This window comes from Amblyraja radiata, chromosome 5 (assembly GCF_010909765.2).
Source record: "Amblyraja radiata isolate CabotCenter1 chromosome 5, sAmbRad1.1.pri, whole genome shotgun sequence".
Taxonomy (NCBI): Eukaryota; Metazoa; Chordata; class Chondrichthyes; order Rajiformes; family Rajidae; genus Amblyraja; species Amblyraja radiata.
Genome location: NC_045960.1, coordinates 43,336,887 through 43,358,828, shown reverse-complemented (window position 1 = coordinate 43,358,828; position 21,942 = coordinate 43,336,887). Strand labels below are relative to the sequence as shown.

General features: G+C 41.4%; 1 protein-coding gene across 3 annotated transcripts in view; it reads left to right on the top strand.

Moving 5' to 3' along the window:
* Positions 1-21,942, top strand: part of scara5 (scavenger receptor class A member 5) — a 101,532-nt gene that overhangs the window by 36,355 nt on the left and 43,235 nt on the right. For all 3 annotated transcript variants that reach the window (XM_033021103.1, XM_033021102.1, XM_033021104.1), the window contains exons 4-5: positions 3,061-3,735; positions 12,524-12,604. In XM_033021103.1, coding sequence (XP_032876994.1) covers positions 3,061-3,735; positions 12,524-12,604 — 756 coding nt within the window. The remainder of the gene's footprint in view (positions 1-3,060; positions 3,736-12,523; positions 12,605-21,942) is intronic.

Sequence of the window (21,942 nt, the reverse complement as noted above, 5' to 3'; positions counted from 1 at the left end):
TCTTATAGAAACTTACAAAATTCTTAAGGGGTTGGACAGGCTAGATGCAGGAAGATTGTTCCCGATGTTGGGGAAGTCCAGGACAAGGGGTCACAGTTTGAGGATAGAGGGGAGATTCTTTAGGACCGAGATGAGAAAAACATTTTTCACACAGAGAGTGGTGAATCTCTGGAATTCTCTGCCACAGAAGGTAGTTGAGGCCAGTTCATTGGCTGTATTTAAGAGGGAGTTATATGTGGCCCTTGTGGCTAAAGGGATCAGGGGGTATGGAGAGAAGGCAGGTACAGGATACTGAGTTGGATGATCAGACATGATCATATTGAATGGCGGTGCAGGCTCGAAGGGCCGAATGGCCTACTCCTGCACCTATTTTCTATGTTTCTATGTCTATCCTTACCTTTTGCAGATTTACCAGTCAATCTAATAGGTAGAGTCCTGCAGATCCTAAATAGTGAAGCCTTCTGTTGAGTAAGCCATCACATCGCAACCAAACCACAAAAAACCTTAACAAACTTTGGCAGCCCTGTCCTCAGCTCAGCTAGCTGTCAATGTCTTCAAAGACTAATGATGCTTATGAATGTGCATATTCATTATTTTTTTTTATTTTTTATATCTAAGCCAATTAAAAAGTTATTAAAAATTAATAAAATTAGGTCAGTTAAAGCAGCTAAAACTACTTTAACCAATTGAGATTATTTGGATAATATTTAATTAAGAAAAATCTAACTCCATTAATATTTATCATTGTCCTTCGCTGCATGGCACAAATTCAGTGGGCAACTTTCACAATATTAGTTCTGGGGAATTGCACACATTTGTGCCTAAAATTAGAGAGCAATCTGCAAAACTCCCCCAAAGAGTAGCTAACAACTATGTGAAATAATGAGAAAGTGAAAAAATTAGGGGCACCTAACCAAAGAAATGCTGGCAGTTTCTGCATGATATCACTTTATATGGAAGAGGTGGCCCATTATATAAATGGAAAACAATGATACACATGCCATACCCTCCCAACTGTGCTTGCTGTTATTGTTCAAAAAGATATACCTGGTTCCACAAAGTGTCTGAATGCAATTTACAGCATTTGCAATCGACATATATTTTTGGCCAGCAGTGCAAAATGGACTTGCAATTATTGGACAATAAATAGTGGATTTATTGTAGATGGCAAAGATAGTTATCACAGCAGGATCTTGATCAGTTGTGCAAGTGGGAATGGTTAGTGGAGTTTAATGCAGATAAATGTGAGGTGTTGCATTTTGGGAAATCTAACCAGGGCTGGACCTTCACAGTAAATGGCAGAGCGCTGAGGAGTGTTGTATTACAGAGGGATCTAGGAGTGCAGGTACCTATTTCCTTGAAAGTGGCATTACAGGTAGTTAGGGTGGTCAAGAAGGTTTTAGGCATATTGGCCTTCATCAGTTAGTGTATTGTGTATAGAAATTGGGAGGTTATGTTGCAGCTTTACAAGGCACTGGTGAGACCACAGTTGGAATATTGTGTTCAGTTTTAGTCACCCTGCTACAAGAAGGATTTTGTTAAGCAAGGATATTGAAGGCCTGAGCTTTAGGTAGAGGTTGGGCAGGCTAGGACTGTATTCCTTGGTGTAGCAGGATGAGAGGTGATCTTACAAAGGTGTGTAAGAGGGGAACAGATAGGGTAGATGCACAGAGTCTTTTACCCAGAGTAGGGGGATTTAGAACCCGATGACATAGATTTAAGGTGAAAGGGAAAAGATTTAATAGGAATTTGAGGGGCATCTTTTTCACAAGGAGGGTGGTGGGTGTAAGGAATTAGCTGCCGGAGGAGGTAATTGAGGTAAAAACTATAATGTTTAAAAGACGTTTGGACAGGTACATGGATAGGAAATGTTTAGAGGGAAATGGGCCAAATGCAGGCAGGTGTGACTAGTGTAGATGGGGCCTTGGTAGATATGAGCAAACTGGGCCAAGGGCCTGTTTCCATGCTGTATGACTCATTGACTCTATAAAGCAATCTATTGAATTGTTATTTGTCCATTTCACAATACTGGTAAATACTAATGTTCTCCAACGTCTGCACCTAAACCCAACACCTGCAATTGTGCTGGGTTCCTTGACTAGAATGAATCTGCTTTCAAATTCTTTGGAACTCATGGCTCTTAATGCATGTGAATATATGGACACATTGAAATATTATTAGCTCATTCATGCTGTCACTACTGACATGTTTTCACATTTCTATGTGACGTGTTATCCCTTGACTTTCAGGGGCTTCTAGCATCAATATCTCTGCATAAGGAGAAAAGCCATGAAAATGCTAGAACATTGATTCATATAACATGGAAATAAGCTATTTGACCCACCAACCTTTGCACGAATCATTTACACGAATCCTACATTAACCCCATTTTAATTCCCCCCACAATTTCATCAACTCCCCACAGATTCTACCTTTCATGTACACACTAAGGACAATAATAGTGGCTGATTAACCTACTCCCTCACATCTTTGGTTTGTGGGGGACAACCAGAAGACCTGTGGGAAACCCACATGGTCATGAAGAGAACATGCAAACTCCACACAGACAGCACTGGAGGTCAGAATCGAACCCAGGTCACTGGAGCTGTGAAACAACAGCTCCACACACTACGCCACTGTGCCATCCATGTTTTTAAATTGAACGGTTAAAGAATAACTACTGCAATTGAATAGGTCACCTTGAATAGGCTGTACATTTTCATAAGTCTGTGACCACTTGTTTTAAGATAAAGTTACATTTAATTTAAAAATGCTCGTATTTGATTCAGATATGTTTGCTAACCAATGTACCAAATTGCCTGTTAAATTCCTCATCCAAACATTAAAGGCCCAATATTTAGCACGTTTTGCAGTTGGAATTTTAACATGTGACATCCAATGTACACATCCTAGGACTGATTGAATGTTTAGGAGAGCTGGTAAACAAGGATTTGCAAATTGCTCACGTTAAATGGAGTCAAACATAACCTTGTTCAAAAGAGATTAGATCTAAAGAGTGCAAGATGTTTGCCTGCAATGTTTACATTTATATTTTTTCAGTTCCCAGACATCAACGCTCACCCGTTGATTGGAAAATATTGACAGACAACATTACAACCTTAGGTGAAGGCTTCAAAGACATGCGTCAAACAATGGAGCAGAAGGCATCCAAGGAAGATGTCATGGATAATATTTTGAAACTACATGAACTTTTCCGGAATCGTTCAGTCCTATGGTTTCAATTGAGCGAGTCTGTTCAGAGACTGGAATCCAAGCTGCAGAGCTTTGAGGCACGCATGGATGACATTAATGCATCTGTGAATGATTTAGAAGATGATTTACAGCAGTTTAGTTCAACAAACCAACAAGAAATATACAATTTGTCTCTAAGTTTAAGTAGTGCACAGGATACACTCCAAAAGCAACAGGCAAACTTAAAACAGTTAACGTCAAATGCAGGAAATCTGAGTAGGCAGGTGAAGGAGGCGCGTTGGGCACTTACTACAGTCAACAGCACCTTCACAGAGGATATTAGCAACCAACACACGAGACTTCAGCTATTTCAAATACGTTTGGCAAATGTGTCAGAAGATGCGAAGATTTTGAAGGTTGTTCAGCAAAACACAGAGAAGCAACTGAAACAGGAGGTAGCCATGCTCAACAATGTCACAGAGGATCTGAGGCTGAAGGACTGGGAGCATTCCCTTACATTGAAAAACCTTACTTTAGCGCAAGGTAATTTTGATCTCATCCCTTTTGATCTTATCCTTAAAGAATGCTTGTAATGGAAGTTTGGATACAGTAAGCGATAATCAAGTTATTTAAAATATATATCTTCAAATTACTGTAATTATTGTATTCTCTGAATCATTTAGTTTAATTTTGTTTTCTCTTAATTTATCTTGCATAATGAGTTTATCTTTTTGCATTGTCAGAATGTAGCACCTGTTAAGAAGCCTTTTATTGACATATAACCACAGGTATTACTGCTCCTAGTCATGTCAATCTTCAAATAAAGGAGGGCAACCTGTACGATTTAACCATAGTAAATATTGTTCTAGAAACTTGATTATACCAACAGGTTAACACAAGCTTGGCATCAGAAAAGGTAGGTTTAAGCCACACCCAATGAGTCCCATAATCTGTAAACAAATGCAGCTCAGAGGGGGGCACAGTGCCACAGAGGTAGACTTGCTGCCTTACAGCATCAGAGACTCGGTTCGGTCCTGACCCCAGGTTCTGTCTGTACGGAGTGTGCACGCTCTCCCTGTGACAGCATGGGTTTTGTCCAGGAGCTCCGGTTTCCACCCACATTTCAAAGATGTACAGGTGTGTAGGTTAATTGGCTTCGGTAAAATTGTAAATTGTCCCTAGTGTGTAGGATAATGCTAGTGTACAGGGTGATCACTAGTTGCCGCAGATTTGACGGGCCGAAGAGCCTGTTTATTCGCTTCATGTCCAAAGTCTAAAGTGTAAACCTGGTGCACTGATGGATTCTATGCTGTTCTGTCACCACTCTTGGCTCTAACAAAGTTTCTAACAAAGGGAGGTGATGTTTGGGAGCCAAAGTGACCAATGATCAGAATGTCAGAGGAGGCAATCCAGAGAAGGAAAGTATTTGTGAGTGGGATTCTAATGGAAGAAGTGATTTCAATGAGAATTGTAGGGCTGTAAAGGAGAGGTTGAGCTCCTTTTTATCACTGGTTTAGTATAATATTTTTATTACACGTTTCAGTTAATTTAGTTTAGTTTATTTTAGTTTAGTTTAGTTTAGAGATACAGCATGGAAACAGGCCCTTCAACCCACAAAGTCCGTGCGGACCAGCGATCCCTGCACTAACACTATCCTACACACACTAGGGACAATTTTACATTTATTCCAAGCCACTTTCTATACATCTTTGTATGTGGCAGGAAACCGGAGCTTCCCAGAGAAAATTCACATGTTTAATGGGAAGAACGTACCAACGGCATACAGACAGCACTTGTAGTCAGGATCGGGTCTCTGGTGCTGCAAGGCAGCAACTCTACCGCTGCGCAACCGTGCTGCCTGAGTTCTTAATTTGTGAAATAAAATTATAATTTTAATGTTTTAAGGTTATTTGCTTCAATATTTGCAACAATTCTCTGAAACATTTAAAACTCCTCATAGATTGGAGAGCGAGCAACGCTGTGGACAAGGTTTTGTAGCTGGACCGGATTATCTGTTCACATTAGGACCATGTGTACAGGCGGCCACCATGTTAGGTGGCAGGAGGAGGGAGTGTTGTGTTCATATAAAACAATCAACATTGCAATTTTCCATAATGCATTGGTGAATCACCTGGACACGCCCCAGGAAATGCAAGTTAAAAACATAATAGTGTTTATATATATTTTTCACATAGGTTCCATGAGAGCGAATTATATTCCCATTTCTGAATTTTTGGGTCATGATTACTAAATTGGATAAGATGGAATTTCCATTATATGAATGGCTGTAACAGAGGTAACATGGGTAACTAACTATAGGTGGCATTTGTGAGCAGCAGGCTTTTGCCAGCAAGATCCAGTCCAAAGCTGCTGCTGCTGAATATAAGAACGCTTTTATTACAAAAGCAAGCGGCCTTGTAGCGGTGATAGTTTCGTTAAATATTGAATATATCAAGAACATTGACCTTTCAGCACAGCTGATGCCTAACCTGCTGAATATAGAAACATAAACAGGAGGAGGCTATTTTTCCCTTCGAGCCAGCGCCGCCATTCATTGTTATCCTGGCTGATCATCCACAATCAGTAACCCATGCCTGCATTCTCCCAAAATCCCTTAATTCCGCTAGCCCCTAGAGCTCTAACTCTTTTAAATTCATCCAGTGAATTGGCCTCTACTGCCTTCTGTGGCAGAGAATTCCACAAATTCACAACTCTCTGGATGAAAAAGTTTTTCTCATCCCAGTTTAAATGGCCTCCCCTTTATTTTTAGATTGTGGCCCCTGGTTCTTGACTCCCCCATCATTGGGAACATTTCTCCTGCATCTAGCTTGTCCAGTCCTTTTATAATTTTTGTACGTTTCTACAAGATCCCATCTCATTCTTCTAAATTCCAGTGAATGCAAGCCCACTCTTTCCAATCTTTCCAATGACAGTCCCGCAATCCCGGGGATTAACCTCGTGAATTTACGCTACACTGCCTCAATAGCAAGGATGTCCTTCCTCAAATTAGGAGACGGAAACTGTACACAATACTCCAGATGTGGTCTCACCAGGGCCCTGTACAACTGCAGAAGGACCTCTTTACTTCTATACTCAAATTCTCACATTATGAAGGCCAACATGCCATTAGCTTTCTTCACTGCCTGCTGTACCTGCATGTTTATGTTCAGTGACTGGTGTACAAGGACACGCAGGTCTCGTTGCACTTCCCTTTTTCCTAATCTGACACCAATGAGATAATAATCTGCCTCCTTGTTCTTGCCGCCAAAGTGGATAACCTCACATTTATCTACATTATACTGCATCTGCCTAGCATCTGCCCACTCACTCAACCTGTCCAAGTCACCCTGCAACCTCCTAGCATCCTCTTCGCAGTTCACACTGCCACCTAGCTTTGTGTCATCTGCAAATTTGCTAGTGTTACTTTTAATCCCATCATCTAAATCATTAATATATATAGTAAATAGTTGCGGCCCCAGTACCGAGCCATGCAGCACTCCACTTGCCACTGCCTGCCATTCTGACAGGGACCCATTTATTCCTACTCTTTGTTTCCTGTCTGCCAACCAATTCTCTATCCATGTCAATACCCTACCCCCAATAGCATGTGTTCTAATTTTGCCAACTAATCTCCTGCATGGGACCTTATCAATTTCTTTCAGTTCCTCTGTCTCCCTTGATCCTCTGTCCTCTAGTGCATCTGGGAGATTGTTTGTTTCTTCCTTAGTGAAGACAGAACCAAAGTACCTGTTCAACTCTTCTGCCATTTCCTTGTTCCCCATAATAATTTCACCTGTTTCTGCCTTCAAGGGACCCATATTTGTCTTTAATAATCTTTTTCTCTTAACATACCTAAAGAAGCTTTTACTATCCTTCTTTATATTCTTGGCCAGCTTAGCATCATACTTCATCTTTTCACCCCGTATTGCCATTTTTGTTACCTTCTGTTGCCCTTTGAAAGTTCCCAATCTTCTGGCTTCCCGCTACTCTTTGCTATGTTACACACCTTTTCTTTTAGTTTTATTCTATTCCTAACTTCTCTTGTCATCCAAGGTTGTCACTTACTCCCCTTAAAATCTTTCTTCCTCTTTGGAATGAAATGATCCTGCATCTTCAGGATTATGCCCAGAAATTCCTGCCATTGCTGTTCATTCCTGTCATTTCAGCTAGGATCCGTTTCCAGTCGACCTTGGTCAGCTCTTCTCTCATGCCTTCATAGGCCCCTTTGTTTAACTGCAACACTGACATTTCTGATTTAACCTTCTCACTCTCAAATTGCAGATTAGAATTTATCATATTATGGTTACTACCTCCTAGCGATTCCTTTACCTTGAGTTTTAAGTGTCTTCAATTTTTACCTCAAGTGTCTTCTATTTGCACGTCTTTTATCTGAAGTTATCTTAGCCGTTTTAAATACATTTCCTCTTGCGTCTTGCTGAGCATTCAGAAAGGAATGTGGACAGATATCCTGTCCTAGACTTTCTTCAATGCCACATTAAAGTCATCTGTCAGTGCAGATGAATAATCCTTCATTTGTAAAGCAACCTGACTTTATACATCCAACTACATTGCAATGTTGAAGAATAGTATAAATACAGCTTGAGAACAGAAGGATTGATGTTTAAAGTTCAAGGTTTAAAGTTTAAGGTGTGTGTGTGGGGGTGTGGGAGGGGGGGGGGGGGGAGATTTAATAGGAACTCAAGGGATAATGTTTTTACACAAAGGGTGGTGGGTGTATGGAACAAGCTGCCGGAGAAGGTAATTGAGGCAGGCACTATTGCAAGGGTGTGGACAAGTTGGGCCAAAGGGCCTGTTTCCATCTATGACTATGACCAATGCTAATTTCAGAAGCAGACAACAACTCGCAGCCACTACTATAAAGCACAAGTGGCAGCCCATCAAGTCTGCACCGACCATCAAGTGCCCATTAACATTCACCATACTCTTAACCCATTTTACTTTTTGTACATTCTGATCAGCTGGGCTCTCAGATTCGCCCACTCATCTTTACACCAAGGGCAATTTATAGTAGCTATTTAACATAACACTTTGCATATCTTTGGGATGTGGAGGAAAACAAAGTTCTTGGAGAAAACCCACATGGTCACAGCAGAAAGTGCAAACTACATAGATAGCACTGGAGGCTTAGATTGAATCTAGGTTGGTGAAGCTGTGAGGCAGCAGCTCTATAGTTGTGCATAAGAGTCAAGAGTGTCACACATACTGAAACAGAACAATGGAATTCTTACTTGCAGCAGCACAACAGGTTTGGAAATACAGTACTCAATAGAAAACATAACAAACAAACTAAAAAATGTTCAATAAATAAAAAACAATATAGTGCAAAACAAATAAAAGCCCAAAATGCCTAATGCAACCAAGATAGTTTGTAATTTGAAGCTTAATAGGAGTTTGTAGTAATCAATAGTCTGATGGTGTTGGGAAAACCCTATTCTTGAACTTAGATGTCCTGGTTTTCAGACTCCTATTCCTTCTTCCCGATGGCAGGAGTAGGATGAGAGCATGTCCAGGTGTTGTAGGTCCTTGACGAAGCTACATTTTAAGGAAATGCCTCCCATAGATTCCTTCAATGGTGGGGAGGTCAGTATTGGACTGGGCAGTGGTCACCACTTTTTGTAATCTCCTTCATTCCTGGGCATTTGAGTTGCCAAATCAGGTCACGATGCAACCAGTCAATATGCTCTCCACTGTACACCAGTAGAGGTTCCAGAGAGTATTAATTGACATACAAAATCTTCTCAATCTTCTAAGGAAGTAGAGGCGTTGATGGGCTTTCTTTATGATTGCATCAATGTGCTGACTCCAGGACAGATCTTCAGAGATATGCACACCCAGGAACTTAAGCTGTGGACTTTCCCCACCAACAACTCTTCGATGAAGACAGATTTGAGGATACTTGGTTTCTCTTCTAAAGTTCATAAACAGCTTTTTAGTTCTGTGAATGCAAGGCTGTTGTTCTGACACCAAACAATCAGACGATCAATCTCCCTCCTATACTCTGACTCATCATTACCCGTAACTCACCCAAGAATGGTGGCGCTGTCAGCGAATGTAAAGATAGCGTTGGAACTGTCCAGCTACAGGTTCATGGATATAGAGCGAGTAGAGCAAGGGACCGAACACAGAGTCTTGAGGAGCCCCTATGCTGATGGTTATCAAGGAGGAAGGGTCTTGCCAATTCATACCAAATGTGTTCTGTTGATGATGAGACTGAGGATTCGGTTGCAAAGGGATGTGCAGGGAACCAGTTCCCTGACCTTGGAAGGGATGTTGGTGTTGAACGCCAAGCAATAGTCGATGAACAACAGCGTGACGCGTATGGTTTAATACTCCAACTAGTCTAGTGCCAATGGACTACCCGTGAGATCGTATCTCCTATTGACCAGCGCTTTCTTTATAGACAAAAAGGCGCTGCTACACACATTGGGTCACATGGCCAGGTAATTAAATAAAGACGTATATCTTTTTAGAGGTGCTGTTACGCCATATCGGCATGTACTATCACAAACTAAGCACAGCTGTGACACTGCTGCCTCCAAGTGTTTGAACATGACCTGTTCCTTTAAAAGACAACAGAAAAAAAAATCTTGATTTGTGGATTCTTGCTCATATATTTCTTAATCTCTATCTTAACTAAAACATGCTGGTTCTACATTTAAATGTTAGCTGATTGTTGACTTCAGGAGGGGAAAGCTGAAGGGCCACGCACGTGTGCTCATTGGCAGGATGGCAGTAGAAGGATTCCACAAGTTCCTGGGTGTGTACATCTCTGATGATCTGTCCTCGGCCTAATTCATTGATTTAAGCTCACTAACACCTCTACTTCCCCAGAAGTTCGAGGATATTTGGCAAGTCTATCGGAGCATACTGACTGGGTGAATCACGGCCTGGTTTGTAAAGTCAATCGCTCATGAATGATTGAGGCTGCAGAAAGTGGTGTATGTCGCCAGGTCTGTCACAGGTTCTGATGTCCCCATTCTACAGGAATGTCTCATGATCTACAGGAAAGGCTACCTCAAGAAGGCAACGGATATCATCAAAGATGATCGATGACACATTTGACGGCACTGGGCCTGTACTCGCTGGAGTTTAGAAGGATGAAGGGAAGGCATCATAGATACTTACCAAATAGTGAAAGGCTTGGATAGAGTGGATGTGGATAGGATGTTTCCACTAGTGGGAGAGTCTAGGACCAGAGGTCATAGCCTTAGAATTAAAGGATATTCCTGTAGGAAGAGCATGAGGAGGAAATCCTTTAGTCAGAGGGTGGTGAATTATTTGCCACAGAAGGCTGTGGAGGCCGTCAATGGATATTTTTTAAGGCAGAGATAGATAGGTTCTTGATTAGTATGGGTGTCAGGGTGAAGGCAGGAGAATGGGGTTAGGAGGGAGAGATAGATCAACTATTATTGAATGGCGGAGTAGACTTGATGGGCCAAATGGCCTAATTCTGCTCCTATCACTTATGAACCCGCACCACCCTGGCCACACTCTCTTCTCATTACTACCAGCAGGAAAAAAGATACAGCATTCTGAAAACATTGCATCCAGGTTCAAGAACAGCTTCCTCCTGACAACCGCTAGGTTATTGAATCACACTGCACAACCCTAATCACAACCCTAATCACAACCCTACCTCAGGCCTATGGACTTTGTTCTTCTATGATTGCTCTATGTACTGATTATTGCACGGTCATGGTCTAGTTTATTTAGAATAACTGAAAATTTATTGTCTATTTATTTTTAATTGTTGTGTTGCATGTAATGTGCCTGTAAACTTGTAGCAAGTAACAATTTTATTTTTCTGGTTCATAACTATTACACAAGACAAATAAATACCTTTGAGTGTTGAATATTCTATAAACTTAATTGTTCATTGTTTCCTTGTGTCTTGGTAATTACTAACACTGCCAAGTACGTCATAAAATTGAGCTGGATGATGATGAGACATGGAGGCTCAGCGTTCTCCAGACCCACAAAATGTGGCAATAAAACAAACTTGGCAAAAATATGAGACAAAGATTCGTAGTTATGGAGTCTTACAGCGTACAAACAGGCCTATCAGCCCAACTTGCCCCATCATGGCCAACATGTCCCATCTACACTCGTCCCATCTGTCTGCATTTGGCCAATATTCCTCTAAACCTGTTCTATCCATGTACCCGTCTAAATGTTTCTTAAATGTTGCGATCGTACCATCCTCAACTACCTCCTCCAGCAGCTTGCTAAATACACTCACCACTCTTTGTGTGAAAAAGTTACTCCATAGGTTCATATTAAATCTTTCCCCCCTCACCTTAAACCTATGTCCTCTGGTTCTTGCTTCTACTCTGGGCAAGAGACTCTGTGCATCTGTGCTCTCATGATATTGTACACCTCTATAAAATCACCCCTTATCCTCCTGCGCTCCAAGGAATAGAGTCCTGGCCTGTTCAACCTCACCCAATAGCTCAGGCCCTCGAATCCTCACAATATCCTCATAAATCTTCTCTGTATCCCTTCCAGCTTGACAACATCTTTCCTATAACATGGTGCCCAAAACTGAACACAATACTCTAAATGCAGCCTCACCAATGCCTTATATAACTGCAACATGACCTCTCAACTTCTATTCTCGATGCTTTGACTAATGAAGGCCAATGTGCCAAAAGCCCTTTTGACCACACCAAAGTTAAGTGGTAAAACTGACAAACAATGCAGCACAAATTCTACCATGGATGCCATGTATAAATTCTATAATAGAATGGTTTAATAGATTAACTGGTGGCATACACAGTTGTGGAAATGAAAATATTTAATTTAATATGGAAGGTATTACAACTGCTTTAATGCTATATAATGTAGGATGAATATATAGAAACTGGTCTAGATTATAATATAACCGTGTCCCATGTAAAGAACATAAACTAAGATTTAGAAAGTGCCTTACTGTGTTGTCTTTAATATTCCTTGTTTGGGCAAAAACATTAAATGTTGTCAAAGTAAAGAAAAAGTAAAGAAAAAAGGTATTCAATTATTATTTGTTCAAATAGCATTGGTGCAAATGTTCCTTGATTACCCGGTGTATGTTGACTGCATATGGAACTTTGCAAACTTCATTATATGAGAATTCTCAGTTTATATGACATTGGTTTACTGGAATACATCATCGGATAAATGTAGAGATTGTGAACATAATGAGACCTAAGAACTTTTCTTTTTGAAAATATCGGTCAGATTTAACGTACTTGTATTTCCTAATGAAATAAAATTACCTCCAGTGGTCAAACTATTACATTACAATTGGTTGACTGAGTACTCAATTTTTTAGGACCCCCTGGACCAAAAGGTGACAAAGGTGATCAAGGATTTCCGGGACATGAAGGACTAAATGGATTACCTGGACATGATGGTGAGTTTAATTTTTAAAAAGTGCTTTTATTCAATAGTATGTTGTTGAAGATTTATTCATCCTAAATTTGCTGCAAAATTTCTTAGCAATTAATAATCACTGAAGTGTCAAAAGCAAGTTCCAAACTTGCAAGGTGATTAACAAAGCTTACGTAACTCAGGGCTTGAGAAAGAGAGGCACACAGTATGAAAGCAGCAATGGACCTTTATAATATGTATATAATGTGCAGGTCTAGCCTCATCCAATGAATGAAAGAATAGTAAGATTAAACGAGAACTTACCAGTTCGAAGTTTGATCATTATTTTATGAGGAGTACGTTGAGGGAATACGTGAAGAACCCCGCCAGGACGCATGTGTGTCATTCTTCAAAGCAGCGGTGTGAAATCACAGATAACTGTAATGATTGAACATAGTAAGATTAGAGAAGAAATACCAGTTGAGTATATGATCATGGGTGGGAGCGGAGGGCACGTATTCCCTCAACGTACTCCTCATAAAATAATGATCAAACTTCGACCTGGTAAGTTCTCGTTTAATCTTACTATTTTACTTCGGAGTCACGTGAGTGACTACGTGAAGATTTCAAAGCTCTGTGATTTCATGCCGTGGAAACGAGTCCATGCATCACATCTGCCTTAATGACTGTGGGAGGAATTGTGTCAACATAATTTAGACATGAATCCGACATTGAAATCCGTGAAAATTTATTAACACCAAATTATAGCCCCTATTTATGGGGTAAATTAAATTACAGAACTTAAAATTGTTTCTGCAAACATTCCAGGTTTAATGACTGGTTTATGATAAAATAGTTGGAATGTTTTTTCCCCTGACCATCCTGCTGTCTTGAGGATTTGGTCCATTGGTACATCCAACTGCATAGCTGCCGATGTAGCTGCAGCCCTGGTGGAATGAGATTTAAAGATATTAGTATCCACCCCAGCCTGTATTAGAACCTGTTTCAGCCATCTTGAGATGGTCTGGACCGTCACTTTTTTGTGTGGTTGCTTGTGGCTGACTAAAAGTGCCTTCTCATTGCCTCTGATGATTTTCGTGTTCTCCATGTATAACAACAAATGTCTTACTATACAGAGACGATCATCTGTTGGGTAAGACCTAAATTCTATATTGAGGCCTGCTGATCCCTGTCTGTTCTGCTTAACTATTTCATAAATATGAAACGTAATATTTCCAGATGAAGAAGTCATGTTGTCCAGTCTTAATTTATGTAACGACTGTACCCTTTGTGCCATGACCAAAGCCATTAGCATGACTGTTTTTAATGTCAGTCTATGTAGGGACAGAGCTGTTGCTGGAGACCAATTCCTGAGCATCGTCAGGACAATACTCACATCCCATATTTGAGAGTACCTGGTTCTTGGGGGATTGGTATTAAAAACTCCCCTCATAAGTTTTGTTACCAGTGGGTGGGTCCCAACAGATTGACGCTCTGTTCCTTGCCATAGATAAGTTGATAGGGCACTTCTGGCGCAGTTGATGACACTATAACTGAGCCCCTCATCATAATGGAGGCCTGCCAGGAATTCCAGAACAGACGGGATGTTCATTAATCTGTAGGTGATGCTGTTTCTGTGACAATACATCTCCCATTTCCTGATATAGACCAGATACTGTTTTTTGGTGGACTGTCTGTGGCCCGCCGAAATCATGTTCACTGTTCGGTCCATCAGTCCCAGCTGTAGTACAGGTATTTTTAGACTCTACAAATTAATAAATTCATATAGTTATGGCATGGGTGGCTATCCCTTTTTACGGGATGAACCAATAAATCTGGTCTATTCGGGATGGTGATACATGGTTCTAATACCATGTTGAGTATCACAGGGAACCATGGTTGAGTAGGCCAATCGGGTACTACCAAAATACCAGACGCAGAGTTTTGCTGTATTTTGCTTAATACCCGACTGATGAGGCAGAAAGGAGGGAATGCATAAATAAACAATTTCCCCCAATGCAGCGAAAATGCATCTGTCGCCGCTGCCCCAGGGTCTGGTTCCCACGAAACATAGTTTGATAACTGGTGATTAAGCCTGGATGCGAATAGATCGATATCTGGTGTTCCATACCGTGCTGTAATATCAGCAAATACTTTTTTATTCAACATCCATTCGGTGTTTTCATTAAATTTGGGTGACCTGGTGTCTGCCACTAAATTTAGTTTACCTGGTAGGTAAGTAGCTGATATCCAAATATGTCTCTGGATACACCATTGCCAAATTGTATTAGCCAGATTGTCACATGATGTCGATTTGTTTCCATCCATGTGGTTGATATATGCTACCATGGTGGTATTGTCAATCTGTAGTCTAACATGCTGGTGATATGACCCAGTACAATATGACTTTAGGCCATGGAATGCACCCAACATTTCCAGGTAGTTTATGTCCAGTGTTAGTAACAATGATGCCTCCTGTGCAGTCCATCTACCTCCACAGCTGGAGATGGAATTGGTGGCACCCCAACCAAGTGCACTGGCATCAGTTTGTAGCACCATAGAAGGGTTGCTGATAATGATTGGATTGAAACAAAGCCGAATGTTATCTATCCACCATTTTAGTTCCATTATAGCTTTGATTGGTAGCTTCATTGGTCTGTCAAAATGACCAGCATTAATTTTGAGTGCTCGTATTTTTGCTCTCTGTAAATTTTGGTAATGTAAAGGTCCGAATTGTGTGGCTGGAAAAGCAGCCACCATTTTGCCAATTACTTTTGCTACCAATCTGATGGACGGTTTACTGATGTCAATGAGGTTATTGCAAGCCTCTATTAAGTCTATAGCCTTTCCCTTTGCAAAGTCACCGACATATGAACTGAGTCAATGGTGAACCCCAAATAGTCCATAGTAGTGGAAGGCGTTAATTTAGATTTAACTGGATGGATAATAAACCCCAGTTTTTCAAATAACTGTTTTGTGGCTGTTACAGTTTGTTTGGCCAATTCCAAAGTTTTGCCCACAATAAGTATGTCATCTAGATATGCCATGACCATGTGTTTTCGTTTTCGTAGAAACGCTAGGGCTGGTTTCAAAATGTTTGTGAACAGCCTGAGGGCTGATGTTAACCCATTTGGCAGCGCTCTATACTGCCAGCGCTGTCCCATCCAGTTGAATTTTAAGTAACGTCTGTGGTCACCTCGTATAGGCACTGAATAGTAAGCATCTTTTAAATCGATGCTAGCGATGAAGTAACCTTTGGAAATCAATTGTTTTGCAGTAACAAAGGTTTCCATTTTAAAATGAATATATTGTACAAATGTATTCAATTTGGTCATATCTATGATGATGCGACAACCACCATCTTTTTTGTTTTTGGTAAAGATATTGGACACGAATTCTAGCGGTTCGTGTTGGGATTTTTCAATTACCCCTTTTGCGTAAAGCCGCTCCAGTTCAGCATGTGCTTCTGATTTTTCTTTACCGGAAAGTACGAACATTCGGTTCGGTACATGCTGAACTGGAGGGCTGTATTTGTGTATAAATTCTATGGTATATCCCTGGATACTGCTTAAAATATAAGTGTCGGTAGTTAACATACTCCATGCATCTAGAAAGGAGTGTAATCTCCCCCCAACCTCCATGCTCCCTGCAATTTGTAGGGAACCAGACCCACCTACCTCCATAGTTACCAGTGGCAGGTTTACTTATTTTTGTAAATCCTTCGTTGATGTTGAGGCGCCGGTGTCTGGGTTTGTGGTTTGGTTGATGTTGGAGGTTTGCGTATCTTCCAAGAAGATTGTAAAATGTGTGCAGGATAGTTTTTTGCAGCAATACATAGAAGTACCTACTAGAGAAGGGGCGGTGCTGGACCTTCTGTTAGGAAATGAGACGGGTCAGGTGGCAGAGGTATGCGTTGGGGAACAGTTCGGGACCAGTGATCACAATACCATTAGTCTCAATATAATTATGGAGAGGGTCAGAACCGGACCTAGGGTTGTGATTTTTGATTGGAGAAAGGCTAACTTTCAGGAGATGCGAAAGGATTTAAAAGGAGTAAATTGGGACATTTTGTTTTATGGGAAAGATGTGGAAGAGAAATGGAGTACATTTAAAGGGGAAATTTTAAGAGTACAGAATCTTTATGTCCCTGTTCGGTTGAAAGGAAATAGTAAAAATCGGAAAGAGCCATGGTTTTCAAGGGAAATTGGACACTTGGTTCGGAAAAAGAGGGAGATCTACAATAATTATAGGCAACATGGAGTAAATGAAGTGCTTGAGGAGTATAAAGAATGTAAAAAGAATCTTAAGAAATAAGTTAGAAAAGCTAAAAGAAGATATGAGGTTGCTTTGGCAAGTAAGGTGAAAGTAAATCCAAAGGGTTTCTACAGCTATATTAATAGCAAAAGGATAACGAGGGATAAAATTGGTCCATTAGAGAGTCAAAGTGGACAGCTATCTGCAGAGCCAAAAGAGATGGGGGAGATATTGAACAATTTATTTTCTTCGGTATTCACCAAGGAGAAGGATATTGAATTATGTGAGGTAAGGGAAACAAATAGAGTAGCTATGGAAACTATGAGATTCAAAGAAGAGGAAGTACTGACACTTTTGAGAAAAATGAAAGTGGATAAGTCTCCAGGTCCGGACAGGATATTCCCTAGGACATTGAGGGAAGTTAGTGTAGAAATAGCAGGGGCTATGACAGAAATATTTCAAATGTCATTAGAAACGGGAATAGTACCGGACGATTGGCATACTGCGCATGTTGTTCCATTGTTTAAAAAGGGGTCTAAGAGTAAACCTAGCAATTATAGACCTGTTAGTTTGACGTCAGTGGTGGGCAAATTAATGGAAAGGATACTTAGAGATAATATATATAAACATCTGGATAAACAGGGTCTGATTAGGAACAGTCAACATGGATTTGTGCCTGGAAGGTCATGTTTGACTAATCTTCTTGAATTTTTTGAAGAGGTTACTCGGAAAATTGATGAGGGTAAAGCAGTGGATGTTGTGTATATGGACTTCAGTAAGGCCTTTGACAAGGTTCCTCATGGAAGGTTGGTTAAGAAGGTTCAATGGTTGGGTATTAATGGTGGAGTAGCAAGATGGATTCAACAGTGGATGAATGGGAGATGCCAGAGAGTAATGGTGGATGGTTGTTTGTCAGGTTGGAGGCCAGTGACTAGTGGGGTGCCACAGGGATCTGTGTTGGGTCCACTGTTGTTTGTCATGTACATCAATGATCTGGATGATGGTGTGGTAAATTGGATTAGTAAGTATGCAGATGATACTAAGATAGGTGGGGTTGTGGATAATGAAGTAGATTTTCAAAGTCTACAGAGAGATTTATGCCAGTTGGAAGAATGGGCTGAAAGATGGCAGATGGAGTTTAATGCTGATAAGTGTGAGGTGCTACATCTTGGCAGGACAAATCAAAATAGGACGTACATGGTAAATGGTAGGGAATTGAAGAATGCAGGTGAACAGAGGGATCTGGGAATAACTGTGCACAGTTCCCTGAAAGTGGAATCTCATGTAGATAGGGTGGCAAAGAAAGCTTTTGGTGTGCTGGCCTTTATAAATCAGAGTATTGAGTATAGAAGTTGGGATGTAATGTTAAAATTGTACAAGGCATTGGTGAGGCCAATTCTGGAGTATGGGGTACAATTTTGGTCGCCTAATTATAGGAAGGATGTCAACAAAATAGAGAGAGTACAGAGGAGATTTACTAGAATGTTGCCTGGGTTTCAGCAACTAAGTTACAGAGAAAGGTTGAACAAGTTAGGGCTTTATTCTTTGGAGCGCAGAAGGTTAAGGGGGGGCTTGATAGAGGTCTTTAAAATGATGAGAGGGATAGACAGAGTTGACGTGGATAAGCTTTTCCCACTGAGAGTAGGGAAGTTTCAAAGAAGGGGACATGACTTGAGAATTAAGGGACAGAAGTTTAGGGGTAACATGAGGGGGAACCTCTTTACTCAGAGAGTGGTGGCTGTATGGAATGAGCTTCCAGGGAAGGTGGTGGAGGCAGGTTCGTTTTTATCATTTAAAAATAAATTGGATAGTTATATGGACGGGAAAGGAATGGAGGGTTATGGTCTGAGCGCAGGTATATGGGACTAGGGGAGAATACGTGTTCGGCACGGACTAGAAGGGTCGAGATGGCCTGTTTCCGTGCTGTAATTGTTATATGGTTATATTATATGTTATAAGGCCGGCCTGGGCCATGGCCTAAAAAAGACTCATGTTCGGTGTACCGGACCTTCGAGCTTTCACCAGTTTGTCTTGTTCTACTGGTGGGTGCTGTTTATGGCCGTAGTAGGTTTTTGATGAAGTCCCTTTTATGAGCCCTAGGGTTTTTGCCTCCTCATTGAGCTCCTTGACTTGCTTCGATAGGTCACCTCCAAATAGTAGAATTGGTGGTTTTACGTTTCCAGGTTTGCAAAGACCCGCGAATTTCGGGTTTAAAGTAGGTCGGATGGCACTCTTCCTGATGCTGTTTATTTCATATTGTGTGTTGCAAAGCAGTGCCAGTGCATCCTGTTGGTCCTGCGACATGTCCTTCTCATCTACTGTGCGGGTGAAAGCTGTTATTCCCGCTGTTAGGAGCTTTAATACCTTTTGGAGTTTGACATCCATGCCTCTAAATCCTACTCCGATATGTTTCCATATGCAATTATTTACAACAGGAACATTCAGGGATATACAGTTACGGTGCCAAGTGTCTTGCCGTGGTGTCCAATACAGCCTGTTCCTGTAGCTGGTTAAAGGACATATAATCTATACTGGCAGCTAGTTTTTGTTCCAGGTTTTGGCCAGTCTGGTCTGGCTGTATGAAGTTGGACACCATGTCCAGTAGATTTTCACGTTCCTGCACCTCCTGCACACTTGATTTCTCTTCTGCAAACCCCTCTTCAGGATCAGCCCAGAACTGACCCCCAGTACTCCCCTCTGACGAGGGAGAAGCACTGTGCAGCCCTACAAGAGGTGCTGCTGTGGGTTTTACATAGAGCCCACAGTGACTCGACTCCATCTCCCGGAGCCTGTCACGTTGGAGCAAGTGCTCCACACACCGCTCCATCCGGCTCCAGCGCTCACGGTCGCTGGCTGCTCGCGGCTGCTCAAAGTCGGACTCATCTGAGTCCACGACTTTGTTGGTTTTTTGTTTTGCCTTACCGCCCGGCCGTGGAGTGGATCTGGCCGGTGCGGAGGCGACATCGGGCACAGCTGTTCCCATTATGGGTGATTCATGTGCCGCTGGCCGCTGCTGGCTGCCCGCTACTCCAAGCGGTCCTCCCCCACCAGCTTTGTCGCAGCCCTCGTTGTTTTCTTCGACTTGTCCATTTGCTCCCCACCTGTAAATCAGTATGGGAAAACACAAAAAGACCGCAGAATAACTCTTACCTGCAGGTTCCGGATTTTAAAACTACTGCTGCGGGGGAACGTCGTTCCACCCCGCCTGACTGTTTCGCAATGCGTGTAGCGATATGACACGCATGCGTCCTGGTGGGGTTCTTCACGTAGTCACTCACGTGACTCTGAACGAAAATGAATGAATGAATGATGCTTTATTGTCACGTGACAAGTCACAGTGATATTCTTTGTTTTGCACACCCAAGGTATGCAAAGAGTCACCACATAAAGGGCACCTACAAGGTTACAAAGTATCCTATTTTACACAAACCATTTTTAACACGTTCCATTTGTGGTCCTCCTTCATTCTCAGCAGTTTCCCCCATGTCGGGTCTTCCATTGTTCTCCCACTTGGTGGTTGTCACCATATTGAGAGTGTGAGGGAGGGCACAGAAAAGATTTACGATTGGTCTCTGGGATTAGGCAGAGGCTATTTTATTTCAGGCAATCAGGTCCTCTGACTCACTTAAAGAGTGCGCAATTCAATTGTTTATACAGTGCTTATAAGTAGAATGTTTTGACTTTTCAATCCTCTGACAAAGATAGACTTATATTATGCTTGAAACTAAAGCCAGGCAGAAAAGCTTTTTGTGCGATGTGGCTGGAGTTTGGAGTGTACTTTCTGAAGATTTTTACAACGATGACACTAAGTAAGGGAAGAGGATTTGTGATTGATTTGTGCTTCAGAAAGAGCTATTGCTGATAAAATTCTCCACAAACATGAAACACCAAAATATAGGTAATTCCACATTGAATTGATAAGAAGTGAAATCTAAAGCTATTGCTCTTCCACAAACAAGAGTTTATATCAATATTTAACTTAATATTAAATTGACCTTAATATTTGTAAACATACTATATCACAAATCAGAACAAAAGCACTTGGCTCATATAGTCTGCACCAGCTTTGAAAGCGATCCAGTTACTTCAATATGGTGCACTCTACCCCTATCAACATTTCCTCTCTGTCAAATATTTATTCAAGTCATAAGGACATAAGGTCATGTAATAGGAGCAGAATTAGGTCATTCGGCCCATCAAGTCTACTCCTCCATTCAATCATGGCTGATCTATCTCTCCCTCCAAACCCCATTCTCCTAACTTCTCCCCATAACCTCAGACACCCGTACTAATCAAGAATCTATCTATCGCTGCCATAAAAATATCCATTGACGGCCTCCATAGCCTCCTGTGGCAAAGAATTCCACAGATTTAACCACCCTCTGACTAAAGAAATTCCTCCTCATCTCCTTCTCAAAGGAATGTCCTTTAATTCTGAGGCAATTACCTCTTATCCTAGACTCTCCCACCAGTGGAAACATCCTCTCCACATCCACTCTATCTAAGCCTTTCACTATTCGGTAAGTTTCAATGACGTGTCCCCTCATCCTTCTAAACTCCAGTGAGTACAGGCCCAGTGCCGTCAAATGCTCATCATACGTTAACCCACAGACTTCTCCAAAGAATGCTCTTTGGGTCCATGCGCTTCATCCAATCAGGTAGTGCATTCCAAATACCAGCCTCTCATGTGCAAAGGTTTTCCTCTTTCACTACTGTGCTTCTTTCTGTTCCAATCCACCGAGCCGCCCTAACCAGTAAAATATTGTAAAGCTATGTCTTGCCCTGCGCCATCCATATAGATCTACAAATTGTCCACCCCCCCCCCCCCCCCAAATGTCTATCTAATTACCCCTGAACCATTATTTTTCCCACAAACCATCAGGCAGTGAATTCTAGATCATCACCATCCTCTGTACAAAATAACTTTCGGTGTTATAATCTTTATAAACGTATGCTATAGCAATCAATTTAAAACTGTAGCACATGGTTTGTGAGAACGGTCACCTTTCCTTCTACCGTATTTTATGTCTTCAAGTCGTAGAACAAGGCCAGTTTGCCTATCGCGCAAATACCGGCTCCGAGAGCAATGCTGTTCCCTACTGAATTTCCCTGTCACTTACTTATCCC